Raw genomic sequence first — 26085 nt, 5'->3', positions numbered from 1 at the left:
GACTTACAAATGCCTCTTTTACATCATCAGTCATATCGCTGATTCGCCTAAGAAGAGTATTATTTGACAAAAGCGAACTTAGAGCTTTCAAATGAAGCAAACACTTGACAATATCCATTATACAAAATTTAAAAAGAATCCCAAGTACACTGCGAAAAAAAGAAGAAAGGGGGGGCGGACAGTTCTTTATCTCCCGAACTTGAATTACCTCATAATGACCAATGATGCGATGAGTTCCCAACTAATTAATCCTATGATTATGGAAATTTACTGAACAATTTCTAGAATTTATATTGGTGATTCTTTTCATTGATGAAATTATACAGGTATATTCTTTTTAGTAAAATAGCTTCTACAATTTTATTTTGTGCTGAGGGTACTACAGTCAAAAGTCGTTAATCCGGACTCGTCGGGACTTCGGCAATTCCAGATTATAGATCATCAGTTTAAATCTGGTAAGATGGCATGCAGAAATTATAAAATTAAAAATATGAAACCATAATTTATGAAATAAAGAACAATTATGATCTAAAGGGTATCAAAATTTACAAAAAGAAAAAGCTTAATATTTATTTGTTTACTTTATTAAACATTTCTTTCAATGTAAGTTGTTTAAGTTGCTTCGTTTTATGTGATAATACTTTCTCTTTAATTCTATTAAACAGACATAATTTCTTGTTTAGTTACAAAGTTCCGCTGTTCAAGTCCTATAATTGCTGTGTCGAGAATACCAACTAATTTGTCAATCGAAATTTTTTCGTTTTCAATAACCTCTGTGTCACTTTCTTCAGTATTAGAAGCGAATTATACTGACGAGGAACTTGAGTTAAATCATATCAAAGATGGAGTATATCGAGATGAAATACTACATTTAGTAAGGAATTATAAGCCAAATAAAATAAAAACATCTGCCCTGAAGATAAGGATAGTGCTGACAGATCAACTTCCAATTCATTGCGCGGCACGACGTCTCCCCCCCCCCGGCCGCAGAGCAGCGTGAAACTGATAAACAGATTTCGGAATGGTTAGAGAAAAAAAGGATATGCCTTTATCCATTTTTTGCAGCAATTCCACTTTTTGTTTAATGGACTTCGAAACATACTTTCGTTTTGTAGATCCTTTACATATTAGTAAATATATATCGGAAATTCTATTTGACATAATCGAAAGTTCAAGCTTACTTTTATAAAGTTGCTCTAACAGTCTGCAAAAAATAATAAGCTGGATCCAATTTGAAGATTAAGGAACAACGCAATCTGCAACATTAACTGAATTAGATAATTTTAGCTTAGTTTATACCGTCCGTTATACATTAAACGCGCATGCGTAAACGTATTATGCGCATGCGCACACGCATATTCCCAGCCGTAAAGGTCTTACGGGCACGCGTGTTGACGCATGCGCAGAAAGGTTGTAGCTTTGAGGTCCGGATTATGGGCGTCCGAATTAACGACTTTTGACTGTAGTAAGCTATGAAAATATTAGTAAAGAACTTGCACCCAATCTTATTAAAATAATATAACATTTTATAATTAAAGATTTTGTTTTGCTTCATAAAAAGAAAAGTACAAATAAATGTACATGAGTAGCCCCCCAATTTTTTTTTAACCTAAAAATTAAAAAAATCACTAAATATCACAGAATTTGCATAAAATAATGAATGAATTTTATCTTGTGATACATTTGATCTGAAGTTACCTCAGATTATATACTTCTTTCACTTAAGTTTATTTGCTTTGCAATGATTTTTCAAAAAACGTTTTTTATATAAAATTTAGGACTAAATTCTCTTAAATATTTCTTACTTAATGGGATTATCATTAAAACTGAAAAATGCCATACAGTCAAAAAAAAAATCTTCTTTTAGAAACATTGTTCATCGAGCTGAAAGCTTATTTAGCTTCAGCACTATTAATAGTCACAGCCTCAAAATAACTTTAGTTTTCCTTATACTATTAGGAATTTCATTACAGAATTTTCCTGTTAAAGTTATTTCAAAGAAATCTTGAAAATTATTTATTTATATTTTATGTTTCAATGCAAAATTAAATTATTCATATTATTTCATTCTTCTGACCATGGGCATATTACTTCCATTTTCAGGGTCTCTGGATATAAAACATTAAAAAATCACTTTTAATTTTTCATCATTGAGCTCTTCACTTTCATTTTTTATTTTACAATTACTTTGAAACAATAATCTATTTCGTGAATGCATCTATTTTGCAAAAATAATCTATTTTGTTATCATCTCAAGACAGTTCAGTAATTTTTTTAATGGTAATATGTAAAATTTATTCTTATTTTTAATCTCTCAGATTTCTTTGGCATTACCACAGAATTTATTTATTTGCTTTATTAAACAACATAGAGAAAAAGGGCCTAAAAAATTAGAGACAAATTTAACAATTAAAAACTAAACAATTACTAGTTTGGTAATCAAAGAGTATTAAACTAAGCCACCTTTTGTTTTTATGAACAAGAATACAAATTAATTATTATAGCTATAGTATTCCTTTTTCCTATTTTGAAAAAAAAAAAAAAAAAAAAAAAGGTTTGAGGACTGTAGAATTACATTTGTGACTGCACTCCAGTTTATCAAGAAATTAACATCTGTTGAATGGGCTTATGAAGCAGCACCGTGTTGAAGAACAGCTGGATACAGCCAACAAAATAGCAAGAGATCGAAAAATTCATCTGTGGAAAGTTTGTACTTATAGTATTCTCAACAGAGTTTCCCATAAAATCAGATAATGTAATAAAATAGCAAAAATCAAAAAAACATTTTTACAAAATGAAAAAGTGAAATGGGTTAAATACTTCCCACATCAGTGGCTATTTGATGGGTTGTGGATTGCAACTTTGGAGAGATATCTGCTAAGTTTTATGGTTGAATGGTAGAAAACTTTGGTAGTCAATGGGATACCATGTAAATACCACTTAGTGTTACACAATAGCATATTTAACTGCTTATTTGACAGAAAGCAATTCTTATTTCTTTTTAATCCCATTACTAAGCCTTGCTCACTTAAAATACAGATTCTGCAAGAAATACTCTACCATTCGGAGTATGAAACCAACACTTTATTGATTATTATGAATTTTTTAAATTTAAAGTTATACTTAGTTAATTAATATAATTTAATTCAAGAAGTTAAAACAGAAAGATAGTACTTAATGAACTAATAGTTGGTTTGTGTCATTATAATTTTGCCAAATAAATTGCTTTACTCTTCATGTAAATCCAGAGGAACAACTATGTAAAAAGTAGGAAGATAAAAAAAATTATGCTTTAACAACCATTCCACTTAGTTAGAAAAGTGTTGTTACAAATGGCTTTATTGGAAAGATCAATTCAAACATAAAACAGCTCAAGTATCACAAAAGAACAATGATAAACAATAAAAAAGAACAAATGTTTAAAGTAAGAATCAGAATAAATGAACATGGGAACCAAAGTAAAAAGTTAAAAATTTAAACAACAACAAAAGGAACATGAGAGATGTAGTCTTTAAAAGAGTTCATGCAAGTTCTGCCATTCCAGTATAATTTGCTTAATTTCTATCTGATATCGCATCTGAGACTCTTTATCTAGTCCTGGGCATATAAGATGCTCTGCATTCATGATACCTGAATTGCAAATTTGGCATATGCTAGATGGAAGGATGCCAATTTTATTAAGCTAATGTTCCATGCAATCGTGCCTTGTTTGCAGTCTGAAGTTTGCCACAGCATCTTTATAGGGTTTTTGACAAAACTTTTTCCATGTGTCTTGAATGTTAGCCCAGGATTTGCCTGTTCATTTTGCTGCCTGGTCAGATTTAAGAGTATCCATTATTTTCTCAAAAATATGCTTTTTAAGTGACTTTGAAGAGAATGGTTTGCTGTTTTGTGGCTCAAGTATTCCTCTCTTGCGTAGTGAGTCTGCCTTTTCGTTACTGTTGATACCTACATGTGAAGGCATCCTCTGAAAAATAATTGTTTTGTTGTGTTTATAAAGAAAGTTCAAGGTTTGACTTATTTCTGAGATAATCTGGGTATCTGTGTCATGATTTATAACTACAGCCTGGATGGCTGCTTTGGAATCATCTAGAGTAACTGTTTTAGAGAAATAATCAATCTTTATCTTGAGGTATTCCAGAGCCAGTGAGACTGCACAGATCTCTGCATAACAATTCGACATGAAGTGCATTGGAAGGACATTGGGAAAAAGAGTTTGCTGTATTCACCAGAAAAGTGTTTCAAAGTACAAACTTCACTTCTACCAAACTTCAATCTAATATCCAGATTTTTTTTAGTAGTGCCTCTGTTTATTCATAATCTAAACCATAGAATTAATTCAGAAAAAAAATATATATATGTGCACCCGCATGATTAATGTATGAAAATTTAATACACTTTTCCTTATTTCACTTATTACCCTGATTTTTATGTTACAAAATGAAAGCTGTCATTTATTTGCCACAGCAGAATTTTTTTTCTTAGATTGGTAAATAGTATTGATAGATTAATAAAGAATACACACTAAATTTATGATGACTTTTATAAGGGGGAAGAAAGGCATTTGTTAAATTCCTACTATGGAGTGGCCTGTATTAGTATTTACTGCACTCTTACTGGCAACAGCACTATTAATATATGGAATTATGTATTTTTATGTTATGCATCTGCTATGCTTTTTGGTATCTGTAAAAGAAATGCCAAACAGTGTGAAATCTGTGAAAGAGAAGCACCTCATCCAACCACAGTGCCATCACTGGGTTGGATGAGGTGCTTCTCTTTCACAGATTTCACACTGTTTGGCTTCTCTTTTACAGATACAAAATTAGATTAATTAGATAGATTGTGTATTTTTTATTGTAAACACATTGTGTATTTTTTATTGTATACACTAGAAATTATTTACAACTAAAAAACCAGCTGAAATGCATGGCAGGTGCATAATGGAAAAGTACCAAAATTACTTTTGCCTTTTTACATGAGTGAATAAAAATACCATCTGAAGCTCTAAATTGACTTTTAAAATGCAGAACTATGTTTTATATAATAGATTATAAATAATCCAACACATTACAATTTTTAAAGTACGTCAAGATGGACAAAAAGTTTCCAAAAACCAATTTGAAAAATCTGACAGAATACTGAAACAATTTGAAAATAAATAGCAATCATGAGAAAACAGTTTAACTTGATTAAAAAAAAAGAAAGCATTATAATTTATTTGTTATATAATTTCTTACAATAAAATATTTATTAGGTTATACAGTATCAGTAATTTCTTTCATCAGTAATACATCAGTAATTTCTTTCATCAGTAATACATCAGTAATTTCTTTCAATAAAACTTATCCTAAATATTTTTCAATCTCCGAAATTTTCTGACTGATTACACTCATCAAATGAAAAATGTGCAAATGATAAATTATAAGTATGTCTGCAAAGGAATTCACTCACCATGTAAATTATGAGCTTCAGGCTCACCAAGTAATGCAGGAGTATTGTTATCAGGAAAAGAATATGCTACATGATTTAACCCAGTATAACATTTTGTATATGAATCATCATAAAGAGAGAGAAGTGGTGGGGCACTTGGGGCCACTGTTTGTTTATCAGAAATCCATACATTTCTAAGAAAAAAAAAAAAAAAAAAAAAACATATATACCAATTATTCAAACATTTTCTGAAATGCACATTATTTTCATGAAAAATTTCCAGGTAAAATCCTAGTATACAGTGCAGCCTTGGCGCGACTTTGAAAATTATCGCCAACACCAAAAATGATCCAAAGAACGTCTATATATATATTATACACACATAGTATATATACTATGTTTAACTGTATATTTTCTTTGAATGACCCGTTAACTACTCATCGTATATGTCCCGTTTTTACTGCTCATCATAAAGTCGCCAAAAGTAGCCAAATCCCGTGTGCACCGGATACTAGGATTAAACCAATTTCCATACTCATACTTAATTATAAATAAATTTGTTATGTAAATTTGTTTTATATTATCTAACATTTCTCCTTTTCTTTCAATTACCACATGAATATTACATATAGGTAGGAAACAAAGTGAAGGTTATGATATATACCCACATTTTTTTATAGTTATTTTGAGTGTATAATAAATTTACAAGATTAAAACTGCCTGAAAAATAGATTGTTAATTATAAATTTACTACATTTTATTAAATATACAAAGCTATAAAAATACTTATATGTACATACGAACCAAGAAATGTAACATCAGCAGGAGATTTATGTTATTCTGTTTATTGCTTTTTAAGCATGAGTACTTCAGAATTATAAACAACAAAGCAAATATTTCTTTAAACAACAAGAAAGGAGGTCAAATCAGTATAAAATATTTCTCAAAGTTGATATTGCAGAAAGTCAGTTTTGAGCAAACCACAAGAAGGCTATGAAGTAATCATTTAATATAAACTTGGCGAACTTTTACTTTCCATATAATGTTAAAATGACAGATATAAAAATCTTTAGTAAGCAATCGTTCTACCTGGTCTTGTCAGTCATGATAGCTGCCAAAAGTTAAAAGAGTTGTTCTTTGTAAACAAAACGGTACATCCCTTACATTGTGAAAATTAAATGTCCCACTTCTTGAATGTATCTTCACGCAGACGCGATTCCTAGCACTACTTTCGCTTATTTCCCATGCGCAGACGCATCAGTCAATTGAAGTTTATTCAATAATAGTTGGAAAGCGGAAATAAGTTGCTCGGTTGACCGTAGTGAGGATAACATGATTGAAGTGAAAAACGCTGAGTAAAATATGTAGCGATTACCATTTGTTCTTCGCTGCAGGGGAAAAAAAATATATTTTCCTTTAAATAACAGGTTAAGATAGCGTCAAATGTATAAAACACATGAACAAAAAATAATTTTTACTTCCAGTAAAAAAATTTAAAATACTTCGAATTATCTGTCTGTAATAAATTGTTGTTATTCAGATGTATTTATATTTTGCATTTTATTATTTCACTGAAACTTTCACTAGGCATGTTTGATCAAAATAGACAGTTCAGTTGTTGGTTTTTATCTCATTTTATTTCGTAACGTTTGCGAATTTCAGTGATATGGGTGATATGAATAAAATTCAATTTTAATCATAATCTGGAATTTATCGTGCAGTGATGATAAGCATATGATGTTATATTGTGGATGTTTTATTGTCTGATTTGTTCAGAACCTTTGCGCTATTTGAGTGGAATGTAACTTTAGTGAGTGAGTTCTTGTATGTTTTTTCTGCCCACAAAATATTTCAAATATATCATTCTTATGTTCATTCTAATTGCGTATTTCTTTTTCCCCCTATACTCATAAAGGAGAAGTGTCACTTAACTCTTTTGAAATATATTTAATCGTTTTTTAATATTAAAAATAATATCGCCATTATAAAGTAGAGTGCGGTTTTTTGTACTAATGCAAATAATTCTTTTTTTTTTTTTTTTTTTTCCCCATCGGTTACTTCTTGTAACTTCTGTAGAAAAACTGTCAGAATAACATGTTATATTGTTGCTCTAAATAAATTAACTACATGTATCTTCTGAATTTTGTATGCCTGTAGAATTTCTTTATGTTTTGATAGCTTTTTTTTTTTTTTAAACTCATTATAGAACTCTATTCATCAGTCATCATGAAACAAATAGGGATAATTTACTTATTTATATCATTTGCATCTTCTTTGGGACATATACCAGAAGGCATCGCATCTAAACTACATGAGGATGATTTACAGGTATTTCTTTTCATTGCTGCATTTGTTTATATAATCTTTCATTCTTCCTCTCGTGAGAAGAAACACACATTTTTTTTTTTTTTTTTTACCTTTCCCTCTGTAAACAGAAAAGTTGTAATTCCTGGCTAAAATTTATTTGTATGATTTTTTTAATTCTAATTTTTTCCCATTATAATAATTAAGTATATCTAAGAACTGTAGATTTTTCCAGGTTATTAATTATTCTAACATGGTAAAGTTTATTAATTTTCTATTGCTTTTAATGAATCAATATGAGTTATTAAAATGTATCTACTAGGTATATTTTATCATTTTATTTCATTCATATTATTTTCCTTAAATTGATGTCTTTTCTTTATTAGTGTATTGAAATTAAATTGTGTATCTTACTGTTGATGAATATGATCAGTTTTCTTGAAAAGTCCCTCCTTGAAGGCATCCCTTCTTTTAGATCAGGGGTAGTCAACCGTTTTATACCTACCACTCTTGTATCTCTGTTAGTAGTAAAATTTTCTAACCACCCACTGATTTCACAGTAATGGTGATTTATATAGTAGGGAAGTAAATTTACTTTATAAAATTTATAAAGCAGAGTTACAGCAAGTTAAAGGCATATAATACTAATTACTTGCCAAATGACTTTGTCTTATTTTCATGAAATTTGGCAGAATAAATCTTTATAAAACTACTTACTGTAGATCAATCTATCTTTTATTTTACCTTGCATACGGAAAAATTACATTAGTTAATTATATTATTAATGAGATCCCTGAGGCTGATGGTGGGTAACTGAATATTGAATATCGGTTAAATTTTTTTGAGTAACAAATGAATGTCTTCTCTTTCAGAAATATTCAGCAGCTTTCTTTCCTTTGTTCTAATATGAATTAACAGCACTAATTCCTGATTCCACAAGATCTAAGATAGGGAAAAGTATCAATAAGCCAATAAACTGTATACAATTTTCCACAAATTTGGATATAAGACTGGCAATTTTTTTTTTTTTTTTTTTGTAGGTTTCTGTATTTACTGTTGTCAAATTTATGTTTACTTTCTTCATAATATCCAGGACCGTATATAGATTTGAAGAGATCCTAAGCTATAAGGAGTACAAGTAAAATTTTTTATACGGGATATGGTACAATTTCTGGAGGTGGCCCCAAGAAAGTAGGAGCCCTAAGCTATAGCTTGTGCAGCTTATACATAAATCTGGCACTGATCATATCTAATTTCTGACAATTCTTCTTGGCTTGGCAAGTTAAATCAGCCTCTTTAGTATTTGTGGTAAAAGGATATTTCATCCAGTCATATACCTTCAGTTTCAAAATATCTTCAAATTGTTTTTCCCTGTCCAGTTTAAGTTCGTTGAGGTGGCTACTGAACCTGTTAGTATCCTCTATACATAATCTTTTATAAATGATAATTGACAAAATTGATGAAGTTGTGCCTTCAGTAGATTATGACAAAGTAATTCAAGTTTGTCAATAAATAATAGCACAGTACTGTAGCACTCTATAAGAGTTTTTATTAGCTCCTTGAAGTTGCAAACTGACATTGTTAAATCTCTTCAAAATATCTGCCAAGTAAAAGGCATTATTCTTTACTCTTTTTAACTCTCGACACAGATTGGTCTTGTTATTACTTTAAAAAACTATCATATTATGACACTATCATATAATGCTGCTAATCTAACCAAAGATGTACCCTTTGACAGCCACTGAACTTCCGTGTGCAAAAAAAAAAAAAAAAAAAAAAAAACTATCTTGTTAAAATCTTCATTATTGTGCTGGAAAAGCTGTCAAAACATTCCTTCATTCTTTGAATTGGATTTGATCTTCTTTACAACTCAAATTATTATAGTTAACAATCAATAGAGATTTGTACTCCGATGTTTTCCTACAAGATGTTATCTGTGCACTACACAATGAATACATAAAGCATTTGGCACTTCCTGCAAATCCATGATAGCGACCTACCATTGATGGTGTTCCATCAATAGTGCTCATATAGTGCTTGCAACAACAATATTTGGTTGATCTTTACATTATGGTAACTTGGCGATTTTTTGGCGAAAATTTGGCAACCAACTCTCCTACAGCAACCCTCTATTTTTTCCCCGCCGCCATTTTGTCTTCACGAAGTAAAGACATGTTTCTTTTCTTTTTATCTACTGAACACTTCTTCCAACAATCTACTAACCAAATTACACTTATGCTAGAAATTTTATCAAACAAAACTGCTTAATCATGACAAATATTCACTGCAAAATTGTACATAAACCATGTACACGCCGACTTATTTTTACTTAAAAAAACATCCCAGAATTGCACAAAAATGGCATTGCGCACACTCTTCACTATATCCATGTACACTGCTTTTTTGTCATAAATTAGAAAAATTTCACGAAAATACATGATAATTTTCTCAATCTTTAAACCCGGTAAAAAGAACATATATGAAATTACCTGATCGCGAAAAAGAATTTACCTTTTCCAAATATGAACATTTCCACATATAAAATAAATAAAATTTCCAAAAACTTTTACCTCTAAATCATCTATTACATTATACACGTCACCAACGAATTCATACCACAAGCATTACAAATACTTAGTATCAAATATTTAAATTATTTCCATGCACGTTTACTTCAACTTAAACGTATACCAAATTCCTATAAACATAAAATTCAAAAAATAACTATCATTTAATTAAAATATCACTAAACCATGTACACGTCGACTTATTTTTACTTAAAAAAAACATCCCAGAATTGCACAAAAATGGCATTGCGCACACTCTTCACTATATCCATGTACACTGCTTTTTTCTCATAAATTAGAAAAATTTCACGAAAATACATGACAATTTTCTCAATCTTTAATCCCGGTAAAAAGAACATATATGAAATTACCTGATTGCGAAAAAGTATTTACCCTTTCCAAATATGAACATTTCCACATATAAAATAAATAAAATATCCAAAAACTTTTACCTCTAAATCATCTATTATATTATAAACGTAACCAACGAATTCATACCGCAACCATTACAAATACTTAGTGTCAGATATTTAAATTATTTCCATGCACGTTTACTTCAACTAAAACGTATACCAAATTCCTACAAACATAAAATTCACAAAATAACTATCATTTCATTAAAATATAATTAAATTCAAAAACACTACTTAAAATAGAAATGAGCACATACATTAAATTAATAAAAATTACCTTACAATCCTAATTACTTTAAACTAAATCATTGCTAATAACAATTTTCCCAATAATACCAAATTCCTTTCCACCTTACATTTAGAACAATGCATAAAAATAATATCCTCAAATAATTAAAAATACTAACTTACCTAATCTTCTTCAGAATCTTGATTATGTGTCCGATAAACTTTTCTTCTTTCTGTTTCAGGATCTTTAAAATCATACTTATATTTAACAGCAAGGTACCAGGTAAAATAAATAACTTAATAAAACATCTTTATTTCTATCTCGCACAACCTTAAACAAACATTTATTACTACCCTTTTCACTACCACTAAATACCCATTTCGAATTCACTTTAGTTACGGCCATGGGATCCAAAAATTAACCAACACTGTTTCACACAACACAGAATAAAGCCAAATACAAAATTTCCAGATATTTTCCCGATTTCCCCCCTTTTCCGATTAAATAACCGTAATTCGTCCATTAATATCACATGACATATCCCATGGTCTCTCATTTCCCTCACACAAAATAATGCGTAATCGGAACTGAGTACTGCTCACATTATTACCAAAGTCCCAGGTAGTAACCTTTATCACCTCCAAAATGTCGCCAAACTACCAGTTACCATATTGTAAAGATCAACCCAATATTATTCAAATAAATATTGCTTTTTGTTAAGTATGTTTCTCAGAGTATTAAATATAGATAATCTTTTTGTATCTGTGATGAGATTTATTGTGAATAGCGTTTCTCCTCGTAATATATTATTTTCATTAAAATAGTATACATATGCCATTAATAAAGCATCATTATCTGCAATGGTAGATTCGTCCACCTGGCATAAAAAATGAAGAGTTTTGGAGAATACAGTCAAAAGTCGTTAATCCGGACTCGTCGGGACTTCGTCGATTCCGGATTATCGATTTTTCCGGATTATAGATCATCAGTTTAAATCTCGTAAGATGGCATGCAGAAATTCTAAAATTAAAAACATGAAACCTTAATTTATGAAATAAAGAACAATTATAATCTAAAGGGTATCAAAATTTACAAAAAAAAAAAAGCTTAATATTTATTTGTTTACTTTATTAAACATTTCTTTCAATGTAAGTTGTTTTAAGTTGCTTCGTTTTATGTGATAATACTTTCTCATTAATTCTATAAACAGACACAATTTCTTGTTCAGTTACAAAGTTCCGCTGTTCAAGTCCCATTAATTGTTGTGCCAAGAATACCAACTAACTTGTCAATGGAAATTTTTTTGTTTTCACTAACCTCTCTGTCACATTCTTCATGTCTTTATCCATTTTTTGCAGCAATTCCACTTTTTGTTTGATGAACATCGAAACATACTTTCGTTTTGTACGATCCTTTGGGAGCTCCAGAATTGGAAATTCTATTTGACATAATCAAAAGTTCAAGTTTACTTTTATTGATCTCACAGTCTGCAAAAAATAATAAGCCGGATCCAATTCGAAGATTAAGGAACAACGCAATCAACAACATTAACTGAAATTAATTAGATAATTTTAGATTATACCGTCCGTTATACATAAAACGCACACGCAAAAACGTATTCTGCGCTTGCACCCACGCATATGCGCAGTGGTAAAAGGTCTTACGCGTACGCATAAACGCCTATGCGCATGTGTCAACGCGGCGCATGTGCAGAAAGTTTTTAGCTTTGAGGTCCGGATTATGGGTGTCCGAATTAACGACTTTTGACTGTACTTCTAAGTTGGTTTTCCACATTAACTATCATTTCATCAATTAACTGCTTTACTGTGCAGTTGCTTAAGGAAAATGTTTTTAAAATGTGATGCATATGATGATGCATTAGTGTTAAGATAAATTCTCTTATAAAGGGTATTATTACAGTTTCTGGTTGATCTTTGGATTATGGTAACTTGGCGAAAATTTGGCGACCAACTCTGCTACAGCAACCCTCTATTTTTTTTTTCCACCGCCATTTTGTCTTCACAAAGTAAAGACATGTTTCTTTTCTTTTTATTTACTGAACACTTTTTCTAACAATCTACTAGCCAAATTACACTTATACTAGAAATTTTATCTAACAAAACTGCTTAATAATGACAAATATTCACTGCAATATTGGGAAAAAGTTTACAATCGCAAACTCCTTGCGCGTTTTTCACAATAACACATACACATAAACCATGTACACATCAACTTATTTTTACTTAAAAAAACATGCCAGAATTGCACAAAAATGGCATTGCGCACACTCTTCACTATATCCATGTACACTGCTTTTTTCTCATAAATTAGAAAAATTTCACGAAAATGCATGAAAATACTCAACATATACTACTCAAACATATTCCAAAACATATAACTCACAAAATCATGATCATTAAATTAAAATATAATTAAATTAAAAAACGCTACTTCAAATATAAGTAAGCACATACATTAAATTAATAAAAATTAGATTACAATCCTAATTACTTTAAACTAAATCATTGCTAATAACAATTTTCAAATAATACCATTTTAATTTATTTACTCCTTACGTTTAGAACAATGCATAAAAATAATATCCTCAAATGATTAAAAATACTAACTTACCTAATCTTCTTCAGAATCTTCATTACGTCGCTGCAGTACAACTGCTAATTTCTAAATCCTAAATCCAGTAGTCAACTGGAAGTCTATTCACCAAGTAATAAGAAATTAATAAAATTTCACCTATACTCAAACTACTTTCAGCAAACCACGTACCCTTCCTTACACTCCTTTTCGCAAAATGTCCATTTTCACCATATTTCTTGCACCGCCATTTAAACTTGTAATATCCTTCCTTTCACACAATCTCAACTTATTATTATTATCAGATAAACACATTAAAAATTTACAATTCACTTTACATAGCGCCATGCAATCCGAAAATTAATCAGCACTATTTCACACAACACACAATGAAGCTTTTCCAAATTAACCCTCTTTTCCGATTAAAGAACTGTAATTCGTCCATTAATGTCACGTTTCACACAACACAGAATATAGCTAAATATGAAATTTCCAGATTTCCCCCCTTTTCCGATTAAACAACTGTAATTCGTCCATTAATGTCATATGACATATCTCATAATCTCTCATTTCCCTCACACAAAATAATCCGTAATCGGAACTGAGTGCTTCTCACATTATTACCAAAGTCCTAGGTAGTAACTTTTATCGCCTCCAAAATGTCACCAAACTACCAGTTACCATATTCCAAAGATCAGCCCAGTTTCTTCAATATTATAGCTTTTACTACTGTTTGCTATTAATTGTGAAATTCAATAAGTTGCAATAAATCCATCTTCGTTCGTTGTATGTTATTTCTTAAATCGTGCAATGTTAGTTGAACAATTTTTAAATTTTTTTATATATTTCCTGAAAGTATTCAAGGCACTTTTCCTTGTCATTTGGATGCAATCTACAAAGATGTTCTCTCAATCGACTTGGCTCATTTCATCTAATGTTATGGCAAAATAAACACACTGGATGTTGTTTATGCAAGATATTCTGTGAAACTCCAGAAAACTTCAGATACTCTGATGAATAGCCACATGCATATTTCTTTTCTTTTCTTTTTTTTTTTTTTTTTTTTTTTTTTTTTTTTTTTTTTGAGACAAGGACTTGCAATACAGTGCAAAGTCTTTAATCCGGACTTCAAAGCTACAAACTTTCTGCGCATGCGTAGTGTTTACGCATGCACATAATACATTTACGCATGCGCATTTAATGTATAACGGACGGTATAAGCTAAGCTAAAATTATCTATTTCAGTTAATGTTGCAGATTTCGTTGTTCCTTAATCTTCTAATTGGATCCAGCTTATTATTTTTTGCAGACTGTTAGGACAATTTTATAAAAGCAAGCTTGAATTTTCGATTATGTCAAAAAAAATTTCCGATTCTGGAGCTGCCAAAGGATCTACAAAGCAAAAGCATGTTTCGATGTACCGCTTCTGATAGTGAAGAAAGTGACAGAAAGGTTATTGAAAACGAAAAAATTTCGATTGACAAGTTAGTCGGTATTCTCAACACAGCAATTAGAGGACTTGAACAGTGGAACTGAACAAGAAATTATGTCTGTTTATAGAATTAAAGAGAAAGTATTAGCACATAAAACGAAGCAACTTAAACAACTTACATTGAAAGAAATGTTTAATAAAGTAAACAAATAAATATTAAGCTTTTTTTTTTTTTTTGTAAATTTTGATACCCTTTAGATCATAATTGCTCTTTATTTCATAAATTACGGTTTCATATTTTTAGTTTTATAATTTCTGCACACCATGTTATAAGATTTAAATTAATGATTCTATAATCCAGAAAAACTGATAATCCGGAATCGCCGAAGTCCCGACGAGTCCGGATTAAAGACTTTTGACTGTATTTCACAATATCTTGTTTGAAGCTGTAAGCATGTGCTTACTCTCAGAATTCTAACTACAGTACAAAGTCTGAAATCTGGATTCCATAATCTGGAATGATTTAAAATCCAAGCCTCAAAACCAACAACAACGTTTTTCTCCTACGCTTTACACATGTGCATTTGATTCCCCCCTTCCGTGCATAATAAAACATCTGCAGAGCCCCGATTCTTAATTTCACTTCGACACTAAATAAGATAGTACCTTGTTATTGTAGAAACAAACATATTAGCATAAATTTGTACGATCAGTAATTTGGTTCTGTTGCTGCGTATATGCTTTTTGGCACACATCTGAAACCGAAACATTCCACATAGGTACATTGTTGATCCTGACGCAAATCTGGCGAATATAATTATTTATTATACTTTCCTTTCATCACCGCATGTTTATCAAAACATGACAACTTGAGTAATGTAATCACGTAACGATGCCTAAACAATTTTTTTATGCTAGTAATTGAAAAATAAAGGAGTATGGTAACCTTTTATGTTGACATTATGCTCTTCGATGGTTACAGATTTATGTTAAATGCACTAAAAATATTGACGAGGAAAAATTTGCCTAAAATTTCTTTCCATATGCTAAAATAGAATTTGTTGATGATACTCAAAGACCCAAAGATTACATTTAGGGCTATTTGAATTAAGAATAACTGATTTGTTATTTACATAAACCCAGAACCAGCGCCAAAGCTCCTATTGCGGCAGTCTCGGTGCACAATAGAAGCAAGATAAAATTTAAAGGAACAACTTGTCATTAGTCGCCAAGCTTGTGATACATAGCCAAATATGTATAATGAAGGATAGCTAAATTTGATGATGATAGCCGCTAATTTTAAAGGTTTTCGGATATCACAAAACAAAGGTGAAATTTCCCAATTAACGGATTTTGTAAAGAAATGTGGAGAAGCGGTAATAAATGAAGATGATATAAAAGAATATTTTCAATGTAATGACAATCTCAATTCTCAATCATCAATCAATGAATGAATGGCGAAATCTGTAATATGTTTCTAGATCCAGAAAGTACCACTACCGATAGTGAAGAAAGTGACAGAGAAGTTACTGAAAATGAGAAAATTTCGGTTGACAAATTAGTCACAATTCTCGAAGCAGCAGTTACAGGACTTCAACAATGTAACTAAACAAGAGATTATGTCTGTCTACAGAATTAAAGAGAAAGTATTAGCACAAAAAACGAATTAACTTATATTGAAAGAAATATTTAATAAGGTAAACAAATAAATATTAAGCTTTTTTTGTAAATTTTGATACCCTTTAGATCATAAATACTTCATTATTTCATAAATCACGATTTCATATTTTTAATTTTATAATTTCTACATGCCATCTTGCTAGGTTTAAACTGATGATCTAATATCTGGAATGGCTGAAGTCCTGGCGAGTCCGGATTTTGGACTTTGTACTGTACAGACGGACTTTAGTTTTGATTATGTAATAATTTAGCTCCACTTACATAATGTGAACAAAACTTATGTGCTTGAATGTCTGTTGCATGGTCGTGTGTTTTGGAAGGCTGCGTGCTTTTCTGATTGGTGTTTGAGATGTCTTTCTCATCTCCTGTTGTTGGTCAAGCAGGATCAGGTGTTCCAGTCACTGGATCAGCACCGTGTGGTTGCTCCCACTAGCACCTACCATGAAAGCTGGAATGCTCACTATAGATGGTAGGGATCAGGTTGACTATCACTGCTTTAGACAGATAGATAAGTATCAGTAGAATGTTGAAATTTTATATTTGGAAGAACTGCTATAAAGTATCAAAAGGGCACTTTGATCAAAGGATTTTTTTTTCACCATAAACAACAGTTCCCCCTGAGAGATAACCATAAGCATACATATTATTTTCATAAAACAGGAGTTCTTGCTCCTCGGAATAGTGAATGTTCATAAAAAATTTTCTAGCAAGTAAATTTTTTTATGTCCAGCTTCATTATTTGAAAAGAGTTCTTAAAAAAAAAAAACTTTAATACTACTTTGTGTTCACATAAAACAAATAAATATTATGTTCAGCTTTTAATTTATTTTGAGAATCATTACAGAGATGCTCGTGAAAGTATTCTTGTTTATTTTCAGATCTGCAACACTGGGAAAGTTAATAAAGCAAAACTTGCTATCAAATAAGAATGAGTTAATTATTGCATTGAAAGTTGAAATATGTTCTCATCCATGTCTGCAGTAAAAGTAGAGGAGTTCTTGTTTTCCGAGTTACTTTCATCAAGTTCTCCTTCTTCTTCTTTTTTTTTTTTCTAAGTAGTTCGAAAGGACTATTACACGATTTCACGTTTCATTTTAAATGTCGTCCACTGTCAATGCATAGTTTCATTTTTCATTCCAGTCCATTGCCATTCATCAAAGTGAAAAGTATTTATCTTTCAAACTGAATCTGTCTGTTATGAATTAATGAATGAAACACTACACACAACTGAAAAGCACTAGATGCAATCCTTATATGTTTGTCAAGTGACTCCACTGTGTGAAACACAGGGTTTCATAAGGTGTTTATCTTTTCCATCTGTCATGCTTAACTAGTTCTGGTAAGACATAAGATCATAACTTCATCTTTTGCATTCAAGCAATCTATAATTGCCTAAAAATTAAGTAGATTAAGAGCTATAAACTTCCATACTGCTTAAATCTTCATTTTATTTTTGAATAATATATCTGATTAAGATAATTGAAAATACATTAATATATATAAAGCTTGTAATGTCATATATTACATACCTTGCATACAATTGGTTAACATTTTATTTATACACTTTTATAGAATCTGAGTTTAATTTTTTATGTTAATTTTAGATTGCATATCCATAACCAAGAGTTTTAATTAAGTATGATTATTTTTAACCCTACAGATTAATCCTACTAAAGGGCAGCCATGGCCATTGCCTCAACAGTATGCTGCTGAATCGACTTTTTTCACTATTCAACCTGAAAATTTCCATTTTCTTCACAGCAGTAAATGTGATATAATACTGAAAGCTATTGAACGATATCAGAAACTAACTTTTATTGATTCTTGCTCAAAAATGGAAAATAGCCATAGTAATTTGAAATACTCACCTATCAATAGCAATGGACAGTTATATAATCTAACTATTAAAATAGCTGGCTCTTGTGAAAAATATCCTTACATGAATATGGATGAGCAATGTAAGTAGGTCATTTTCATAACAGGATTTCTTCTTATACTAAAACATTTTAATCAGTTGTAATGAGTATAAGATGTATCGATTAATCTTTGGATTATGGTAACTTGGCGATTTTTTTGATGACAATTTGGCGACCAAGACTGCTACAGCAACCTGCTAGTTTTTGTTTGGACGCCATTTTGTTTTCACGAAGTAGAGGCATTTTTTTTTTACTCAAAATTTTTTTCCAACAATCTGCTAGCCGAATTACGCTTATGCTAAAACGGTACTTACGTATTAATGCAACCAGGCCAAAATTCGCATAAATCGCCAAATTTGGCGACCCTACTTACAGCAACCCTACGTGTTATACGTAGTTTTTCGTAAAGAAATTATTTTTCTTACTGGTTAGATTGAATGCCCTGAAATACTTTAATTACTTTTTTGGTTACTGTACCTAACAGAAGCGCCGTTACCCTCATGGAAAAAATTTGCGAAAATATCAAGGAAGGAAGCATCATTTATTCGGATTGCTGGAAAGGATACAATACAAGTGAGTTCGAAAATGCTGGATTTCTGCATGGAACTGTTAATCACAAATATAACTTTGTGGGTCCCAACACGGGCGTTCACACACAACATGTAGAGCGCATGTGACAGAGAGGAACAGACCGTCATCATCTTGACTCATACCTTATCGAATTTATATGGCGCAAAGCTCAAGCTGTTAATGGCGAAGACGGTTTTCAATCAGTGCTAAAAGCAATAGCCAAAAGATTTCCGCCGAAAAAATAATTCTACAACTTATTCAAATTCGAAACTGGAAGGGTTTAATTGGTATTTTATATTTTAAAACAAAATAATATAAAAAACTGTATTAAAAATTATCTGTAATTAATAAATGTACATTTTCTTTCTATTCATACTTTTTTACTCAAACTTACAAATCGCGCCAACATGGTTACGATAATAAGTACCGCTAAAACTTTTATGGAACAAAAGTGCTTAATCATGACGAAGATTAGGTGCGAAATTGGAGAAAGGGCAGAAATGCAAACTGCTTGCCGCACATACATGGTATCCATGTACACATCGACCTATTTTCACTTAAAAAAACATCCCAGAATTGCACAAAAATGGCATTGCGCACGCTCCTGACTTTATCCATGTACACTGCTAAAGCCCTAGCTAGTAACTTTTATCACCTTACCAAAATGTCGCCAATCTACCTGTTACCATATTCCAAAGATTAGCTTGTGTATCTTTTAATTCTTATTATTATGGATTAATAGAGCTTTTGCTCTGTAAATTGCTGTATTCTGTCTCTAAATTTCAGTAGTAAAAATGCAATACTTGCTTGTTTATGCATGCATCTTATTTATTTGCGTACTGAAAACAAAACAAAACAAAAAAAAAAAAAAAATGTTACTAATGCATTCAATTTACAATGAACAAATTACAATCAATAATAGTTTGACTAGCTTGGAAAATGCCGAATTCTGGATATGTGAAATTTCTTTATAGTTGAATGTATAAAAAACTTGAATATCAAAAACTTACACTTAAAATTAAGATTTTGGGAGAGGAAAAAAAATGCACTTCAGTCTTATAAAAGCTGACATATTTTGTAGGCTTAATTTAAATATGAATTCCTGCCACACAAAGTTGGTGGAGATGTCACCAATCATTTTGGGCAGAAGCTTAAATGAACGTATCATTTTTTATTCAATAATAAAGATATACAAATTATGGATATATCAAATAAAGAACTGAAGTCATTTCTCATGCTTTTTCACATTACATCACCATTGTTTATATGTTTTGAAAGTTGCATATCATGGCTCTTTTATGTTCAGCTTATGTAACTTTGAAAAATCATCTACTTCATGTAGTCTCAAATATTAATAATTTTTTTAATTGCAGAGAAGAAGAGCTTATATCCTTCATTACAAAAATTAAACTAACTCATCAAGAGTTAATGAAATTTACACCAAACCAAAACCAACTTCTTATGATTGGGTTACGACATAATGCTTATCACTGAGCAGCCCTAAATCACACAGGTTAATGACAATGTATCCTTGTAAACAGTATTGCAAGTTTTATAATAGCATTACAAATCTCTCATTTATTAATTTTTGGGAGATTTTTTTTAATTCTATAATACTGCAGTTAGCTGAATGCCAAAAAAGTTGGACTTTTAATGTAATATTTTTAAAAGCTTAGTTATTAAAAATAAATTGCAATAGAGCTTCAATTATTCAATTCAAAAGTTCTCGAAACTCCATTATCCAGACTGCTTATTGTTTATTGTAACTGAAATAAAACTAAGTTTGTTTATTTATTTATTTATATGTTTTTAACCACAGTAATTTTTCCTTAACATGAACCCACTTAAGGTGGTTAACATGAACAAAATTTCGGCATGGCACCTATGTAAATGATATTGCAGGAATTTTAATTTGGTTAATGCAGATTTTAGTTAGCATGAATTATGGACTGTTTTTTCTTATTTTGTTGCATCGTTATATATTGCAATTTGCATTGTTGAAAAGAAGGTGGAAACAACTGGTGTTTACTTGAGGCAATAAAAGCTATTGCTGCATCCTGAGAATTCAAGTCATCGTAACATGTACAGAACTATTTTAGCAGAGCCTGAAGGCATAAAGATGCTAATCCTGTTGACAAGTTAGGTGAAGACAACGATACTAATTCACCTGATAAATGGAATGTGCAGAGGATGATTTTACCATGTGTGCTGCAGTGAAATTTATTGTTCAATCAGTTGTGTCTGTGGTGAAAGACATGTCATCAGAAGCGAGTCTCCTACATATCCTAAGTGTTACTCACCATGGATACTTCAGAATGTTAGAATGTCTTGCTGTAACATCCAGACTGACTGTTAATTTTACAGAAGCCATGAGCACAGTTGGCCTAGAAGTTAGCCAGGCATTTTCTTTCCCGTCTGTGATAGTGCAATGTACAGAAAGTTTTCATCAGAGAAAGGTCTAGGTAATGCAGTTTTTCAAGTTGCTGCAGTTCAGTAATTAATGTACTACTGTAGTGTATCCTATGAAGACATACATAATATAATGTAGTACATATATACCTATATACTGTAAATGGGTAATATATGGGGAAAACTATTCCAAAAATAAAATTACGGTTACACGAAAAATAAAATCCCCGGTTACATGAATTTTTTTAACACAAACTTGGTCACTTGGGATTCATGTTAATGAGAATGTACTGTATTTAATTGATATAAAATGATCATATAGTACATGTTTTCAAAAGTTATCAAATTATTAGATGAGTATGCATGACATATAAATTGGCATATGATGTTCAGTAAAATACACTGGTTATATATTAATGAAAAGCAGTTATATGCGATTCAGTTCTGTAAATATCAGTGGAAAAGCAATTAATACATACTACTTATAGTCCTGTTGTTCTTTGCTAAGTTTAAATACACTGGTAATATATTAATGAAAAGCAGTTATATACTATTTAGTTCCTATAAATATTAGTGGAAAAGAAATTAATACATACTAGTTATAGTCCTATTGTTTTATGTTTCCAAAATAATGAGCTACGTGATTAGGTAAATAAATAATTTATTTAATTGCATTTAAAAGTATTTTGTCTTTTGTTTTAAAAGAATAACAGTTTTTATAGTTTTAATGATATTTTTCTATCAGCTGGGGCACAACTTAGGGCCATCCATAATACATTGGCACAAAATCTAATTTAAAGGTAACAATTGTAATGATATATAAGCATGAAAAGAATAAACTATTTTATCTATAATGAATATAATATTTATAATGTTTAATGTGCACAATGTCACATTTGTGCAATTCTGTAATTTTTTTTTTAAGCAAAAACAGTTTGTTGTGTATATGGAGAGAACAAAACTGTTGTTTTTCTCGTGCACAAAGTGATTTCTTATCACTTAAAAAACTGAAAGACTTGCATAAATTTAGCATCACATGCAGTTTTAGCGTTGCACACATTAAATGTTATGAATGTTGTATATATAAGTGCAGCTACCTTGGTACTGTTTGACAGTTTTTTACAGAAGCTAAAGAATGATGTTGCAAGCAAAATTACAAAACATTTTTTATATAAATATAATATACACACATATTTTATGTTTTAATTATGTATTCCAAAAATTAATCAACAAACTTGTTTACGAGTGAGTAAATAATTAGAATTTGGAATGCAACAAAATGAAAGCATGTAAAAATAAGCAATGTTTCTTGCGAAAACTGAAAAATTGTTATGAATATGGGTGACAGATCAGGGCATATTCTAAAAATTCGGTAACTTTTTACAATATGCCCTGATCACTAATACATAAGTGCCATATACCTTTGTGCAGCTATTCATAACACAGTGTAAACAGGCTACTGCATTTGACAGCTGGCACCATGTTAAGTGTGAATAAGAATATTGATATGCTACTAAAATTTACTTTTTAAAATAACGTCATAAAGTCCTCAGTCATGCAATATTTATGCAATAACTTTATAATATAGTCAAAAGTCTTTAATCCGGACGTCCATAATCCGGACCTCAAAGCTACAAATTTCCTGTGTGTTTACGCATGTGCATAATACCTTTATGCATACACGTTTAATATATAACGGACAGTATAAGCTAAGCTAAAATGATCTAATTATCTATTTCAGTTAATGTTGCAGATTGCGTTGTTCCTTAATCTTCTAATTGGATCCAGCTTATTATTTTTTGCAGACTTTTAGAGCAATTTTATAAAAAGTGAGCTTGAACTTCCGATTATGTCAAAAAGAGTTTCTGATTCTGGAGCTACCAAAGGACCTGCAAAGCGAAAGCATGTTTCGATGTCCATTAAACAAAAAGTGGAATTGCTGCAAAAAATGGATAAAGGCATGAAGAAAGTAACAGAGAGGTGATTTGTTTCTCTAACCATTCCGAAATCTGTTTATCAATTTCACGCAGCTCTGCAGTGTGGGGGGAGGGACGTCGCGGCGCGCAATAAACTGGAACTTGATCTGTCAGCACTATCCTATCTTCAGGGCAGATGTTTTTATTTTATTCGGCTTATAATTCCTTACTAAATGTTGTGTTTAATCTCGATGTACTCCGATATGATTTAAATCAATTTCCTTGTCATTATAAATATCACGAATGCACATCAAATAGTTTTCTGGTTGCAATTTTCTAATTTTGACTATGCGTAATGTATGCTTTACGCATGCACGCGTTGAAAGAAATGTTTAATAAAGTAGACAAATAAATATTAAGCTTTTTTTTTTTTTTTTTTTTTTTTTTTTTGTAAATTTTGATACCCTTTAGATCATAATTGCTCTTTATTTCATAAATTACGGTTTCATATTTTTAATTTTATAATTTCTGCATGCCATCTTGCCAGATTTAAACTGATGATCTATAATCCGGAAAAACGGATAATCCGAAGTCCCGACGAGTCCGGATTAAAGACTTTTGACTGTGTATTCATTCTGTAATTTTATTGCAAATATAAATTATTTTACATTTTCTGTCATATTAATAATACTTAATTAAGCTAGAATAGAAGAAGAATTAATGTCATTAAAATATTACAAAAAATATTATTTTATAAATTAATGTTATGTTAATTCTATTAAATATATAATACCAATTTTTCATTCCTGAATATCCAATAGTATTTATATGATTTAATGTAAACAGTATAGGATATCATATAGATGGTACATTTATTTATGTTATGTTTTCTATTTTCTTATGACTATAATTACAGTATTCTTTTGACAAAAATATGGTTATGGTACAGTTTGTCAAAAACATTTTATAGCTGTTTTATATATGCAATATATGTATTAGTTTGATATTTGAGAAAAATATTAAATTTGTAATAATCAGCTTACAACTGTTTAAAAAATTTTCAAATGCATAAAGTAAAATACTCCTACTTTTTAATTCATTTGATAATTATGTTAAAAAGCTAAAAATGTAGTTGTAAATATAACTGATAATTTGTAAAAAAATATATTTATTCTGAATATTAAAGAAATTTTCGAATTGATAGTAGCTTGAACTGGGGGAAAATAATATTTTAATAGATTTTTAAAATACAGTTTTCATAAACAATACAGCAGTACTGAATGTCTTTTCAGATTTAATTGTTGCAATGTCATGAACTTCCTTTTACTGTATAGTATCTGGGCTAAATTTGCTGTGGCAAAATTACAAGGTTTCATATACTTAGCTGATGATTTTATACATATTTAAAAAAAAGTGAGCTATTACAGTTAGATGATTTTAAAGACATAAACATAATCTAATCTACCTGGATATTAATCTACATACTAATACTGTTATTAATACAGCTTCTAAACAGTGTTACAACCAAAAAAGTGTTTTACATGGTCCAATAGTATTTATATGAGTGACAGAGAGGTGATTTGACATGCCGGTGATGATCCCCCCCGGAACATCATCCTCTCTTAAGGATTTATATGAGTGACAAACACCATGCATAATTTCCTCATTCCCGGTGTGATAATAAAAAAGACAATGCTTTTAACAAAACTAGACAAACACATATGCCCTATGTGAATATGGTTATTTTTGTCTATTTATTTATGGCTAAAGATGTTGTAGCACATATGATGTTAAACTTCTAAAGAAATCACCTGTGTGGTGTGTTAAAGTGATCATTTAAATCTCTTTTCGGCAGTGAAATTTATCATGCTACGTTAGTTGTTGTATTAGTAGCATTACTGTGTTAGGATTAGTTCCCAATAGTATAGATTACATTCTGTATCATCAAAATCATGTAATGAAAATAGTAACTTTCTAAAATTCAAAACCATCAGTAATATAATAATTTTGTTTAATAATAAATTTATATTTTTCTTCATGTAGATCTCTTAAAAATAAACTCTCCTGATGCTGTTAATCAAGCTCTACTCTTCAGTACAACAGTATGGGGAGCTCTTAGAGGATTAGAGACATTTAGTCAGCTAGTTTATCAACTTCAGCCTGGATTGGTAAATAGAAATTTAATTTTAGCGTTTTCATGTTTTAAACTTAAAACACATTTTATGCATGTTTAAGAAATTAAACTAGTTTAGTTCAGCTTTGAAATATGCATGCCAAGTTTTCTAATATTTATATATGTTTTATGTAGTTTGCTGTAAATACAACTATGGTATTAGACTTCCCACGCTTTTCTTTCCGGGGTTTGCTGTTGGACACTTCTAGGCATTTCATTCCTGTGCCAATTTTGCTGAAAAATTTGGTATTTTTTCATTGTAAAATGTTTTTATTTTTTTATGTTTTACACTCCAAAGAATTTATTAAATACCTTTTTTTAAACAGAATGGAAAAAAAAAAAAGTTGCAACTATGCTGTATTCTAACATACATAATTATTTTTAAATGATTTGTGTTGACAAATGATTCTTTTTAAAACTATCTCAATATGGAAGTATTTTGATTTGATTT

The 26085-nt window shown here is 30.4% G+C and overlaps 2 protein-coding genes across 6 annotated transcripts in view; one reads left to right on the top strand and one right to left on the bottom strand.

Annotated features, from left to right (window-relative positions):
* The window catches only part of LOC118196067 (protein SSUH2 homolog), a 137284-nt gene extending 130608 nt beyond the window's left edge, over positions 1-6676 (bottom strand). Inside the window, exons 1-2 of the mRNA XM_035367451.2 lie at positions 6523-6676; positions 5455-5627 (exon numbers count right to left, since the gene is read on the bottom strand). Of these exons, the coding sequence (XP_035223342.1) occupies positions 5455-5627; positions 6523-6539 (190 nt within the window). The 5' untranslated portion in view covers positions 6540-6676. The remainder of the gene's footprint in view (positions 1-5454; positions 5628-6522) is intronic.
* A 44-nt stretch (positions 6677-6720) lies between these two features.
* Positions 6721-26085, top strand: part of LOC118196066 (beta-hexosaminidase subunit alpha-like) — a 72407-nt gene continuing 53042 nt past the window's right edge. Inside the window, exons 1-5 of one of the 5 annotated variants that reach the window (XM_035367449.2) lie at positions 6721-6860; positions 7640-7761; positions 18311-18608; positions 25505-25629; positions 25770-25880. In XM_035367449.2, coding sequence (XP_035223340.1) covers positions 7660-7761; positions 18311-18608; positions 25505-25629; positions 25770-25880 — 636 coding nt within the window. In that variant the 5' untranslated portion in view covers positions 6721-6860; positions 7640-7659. Of the gene's footprint in view, positions 6917-7003; positions 7248-7639; positions 7762-18310; positions 18609-25504; positions 25630-25769; positions 25881-26085 lie in introns of those variants that run through there. The other 4 variants (XM_035367447.2, XM_035367450.2, XM_035367448.2 and 1 more) reach the window with 4 other exon arrangements.

This window comes from Stegodyphus dumicola, chromosome 9, assembly GCF_044657685.1.
Source record: "Stegodyphus dumicola isolate Sdum_Otavi_A_Nest chromosome 9, ASM4465768v1".
In the NCBI taxonomy this organism is placed as follows: Eukaryota; Metazoa; Arthropoda; class Arachnida; order Araneae; family Eresidae; genus Stegodyphus; species Stegodyphus dumicola.
The sequence above is the reverse complement of the archived record's forward strand: the minus strand, read 5'-3'. Positions and strand labels throughout refer to the sequence as shown.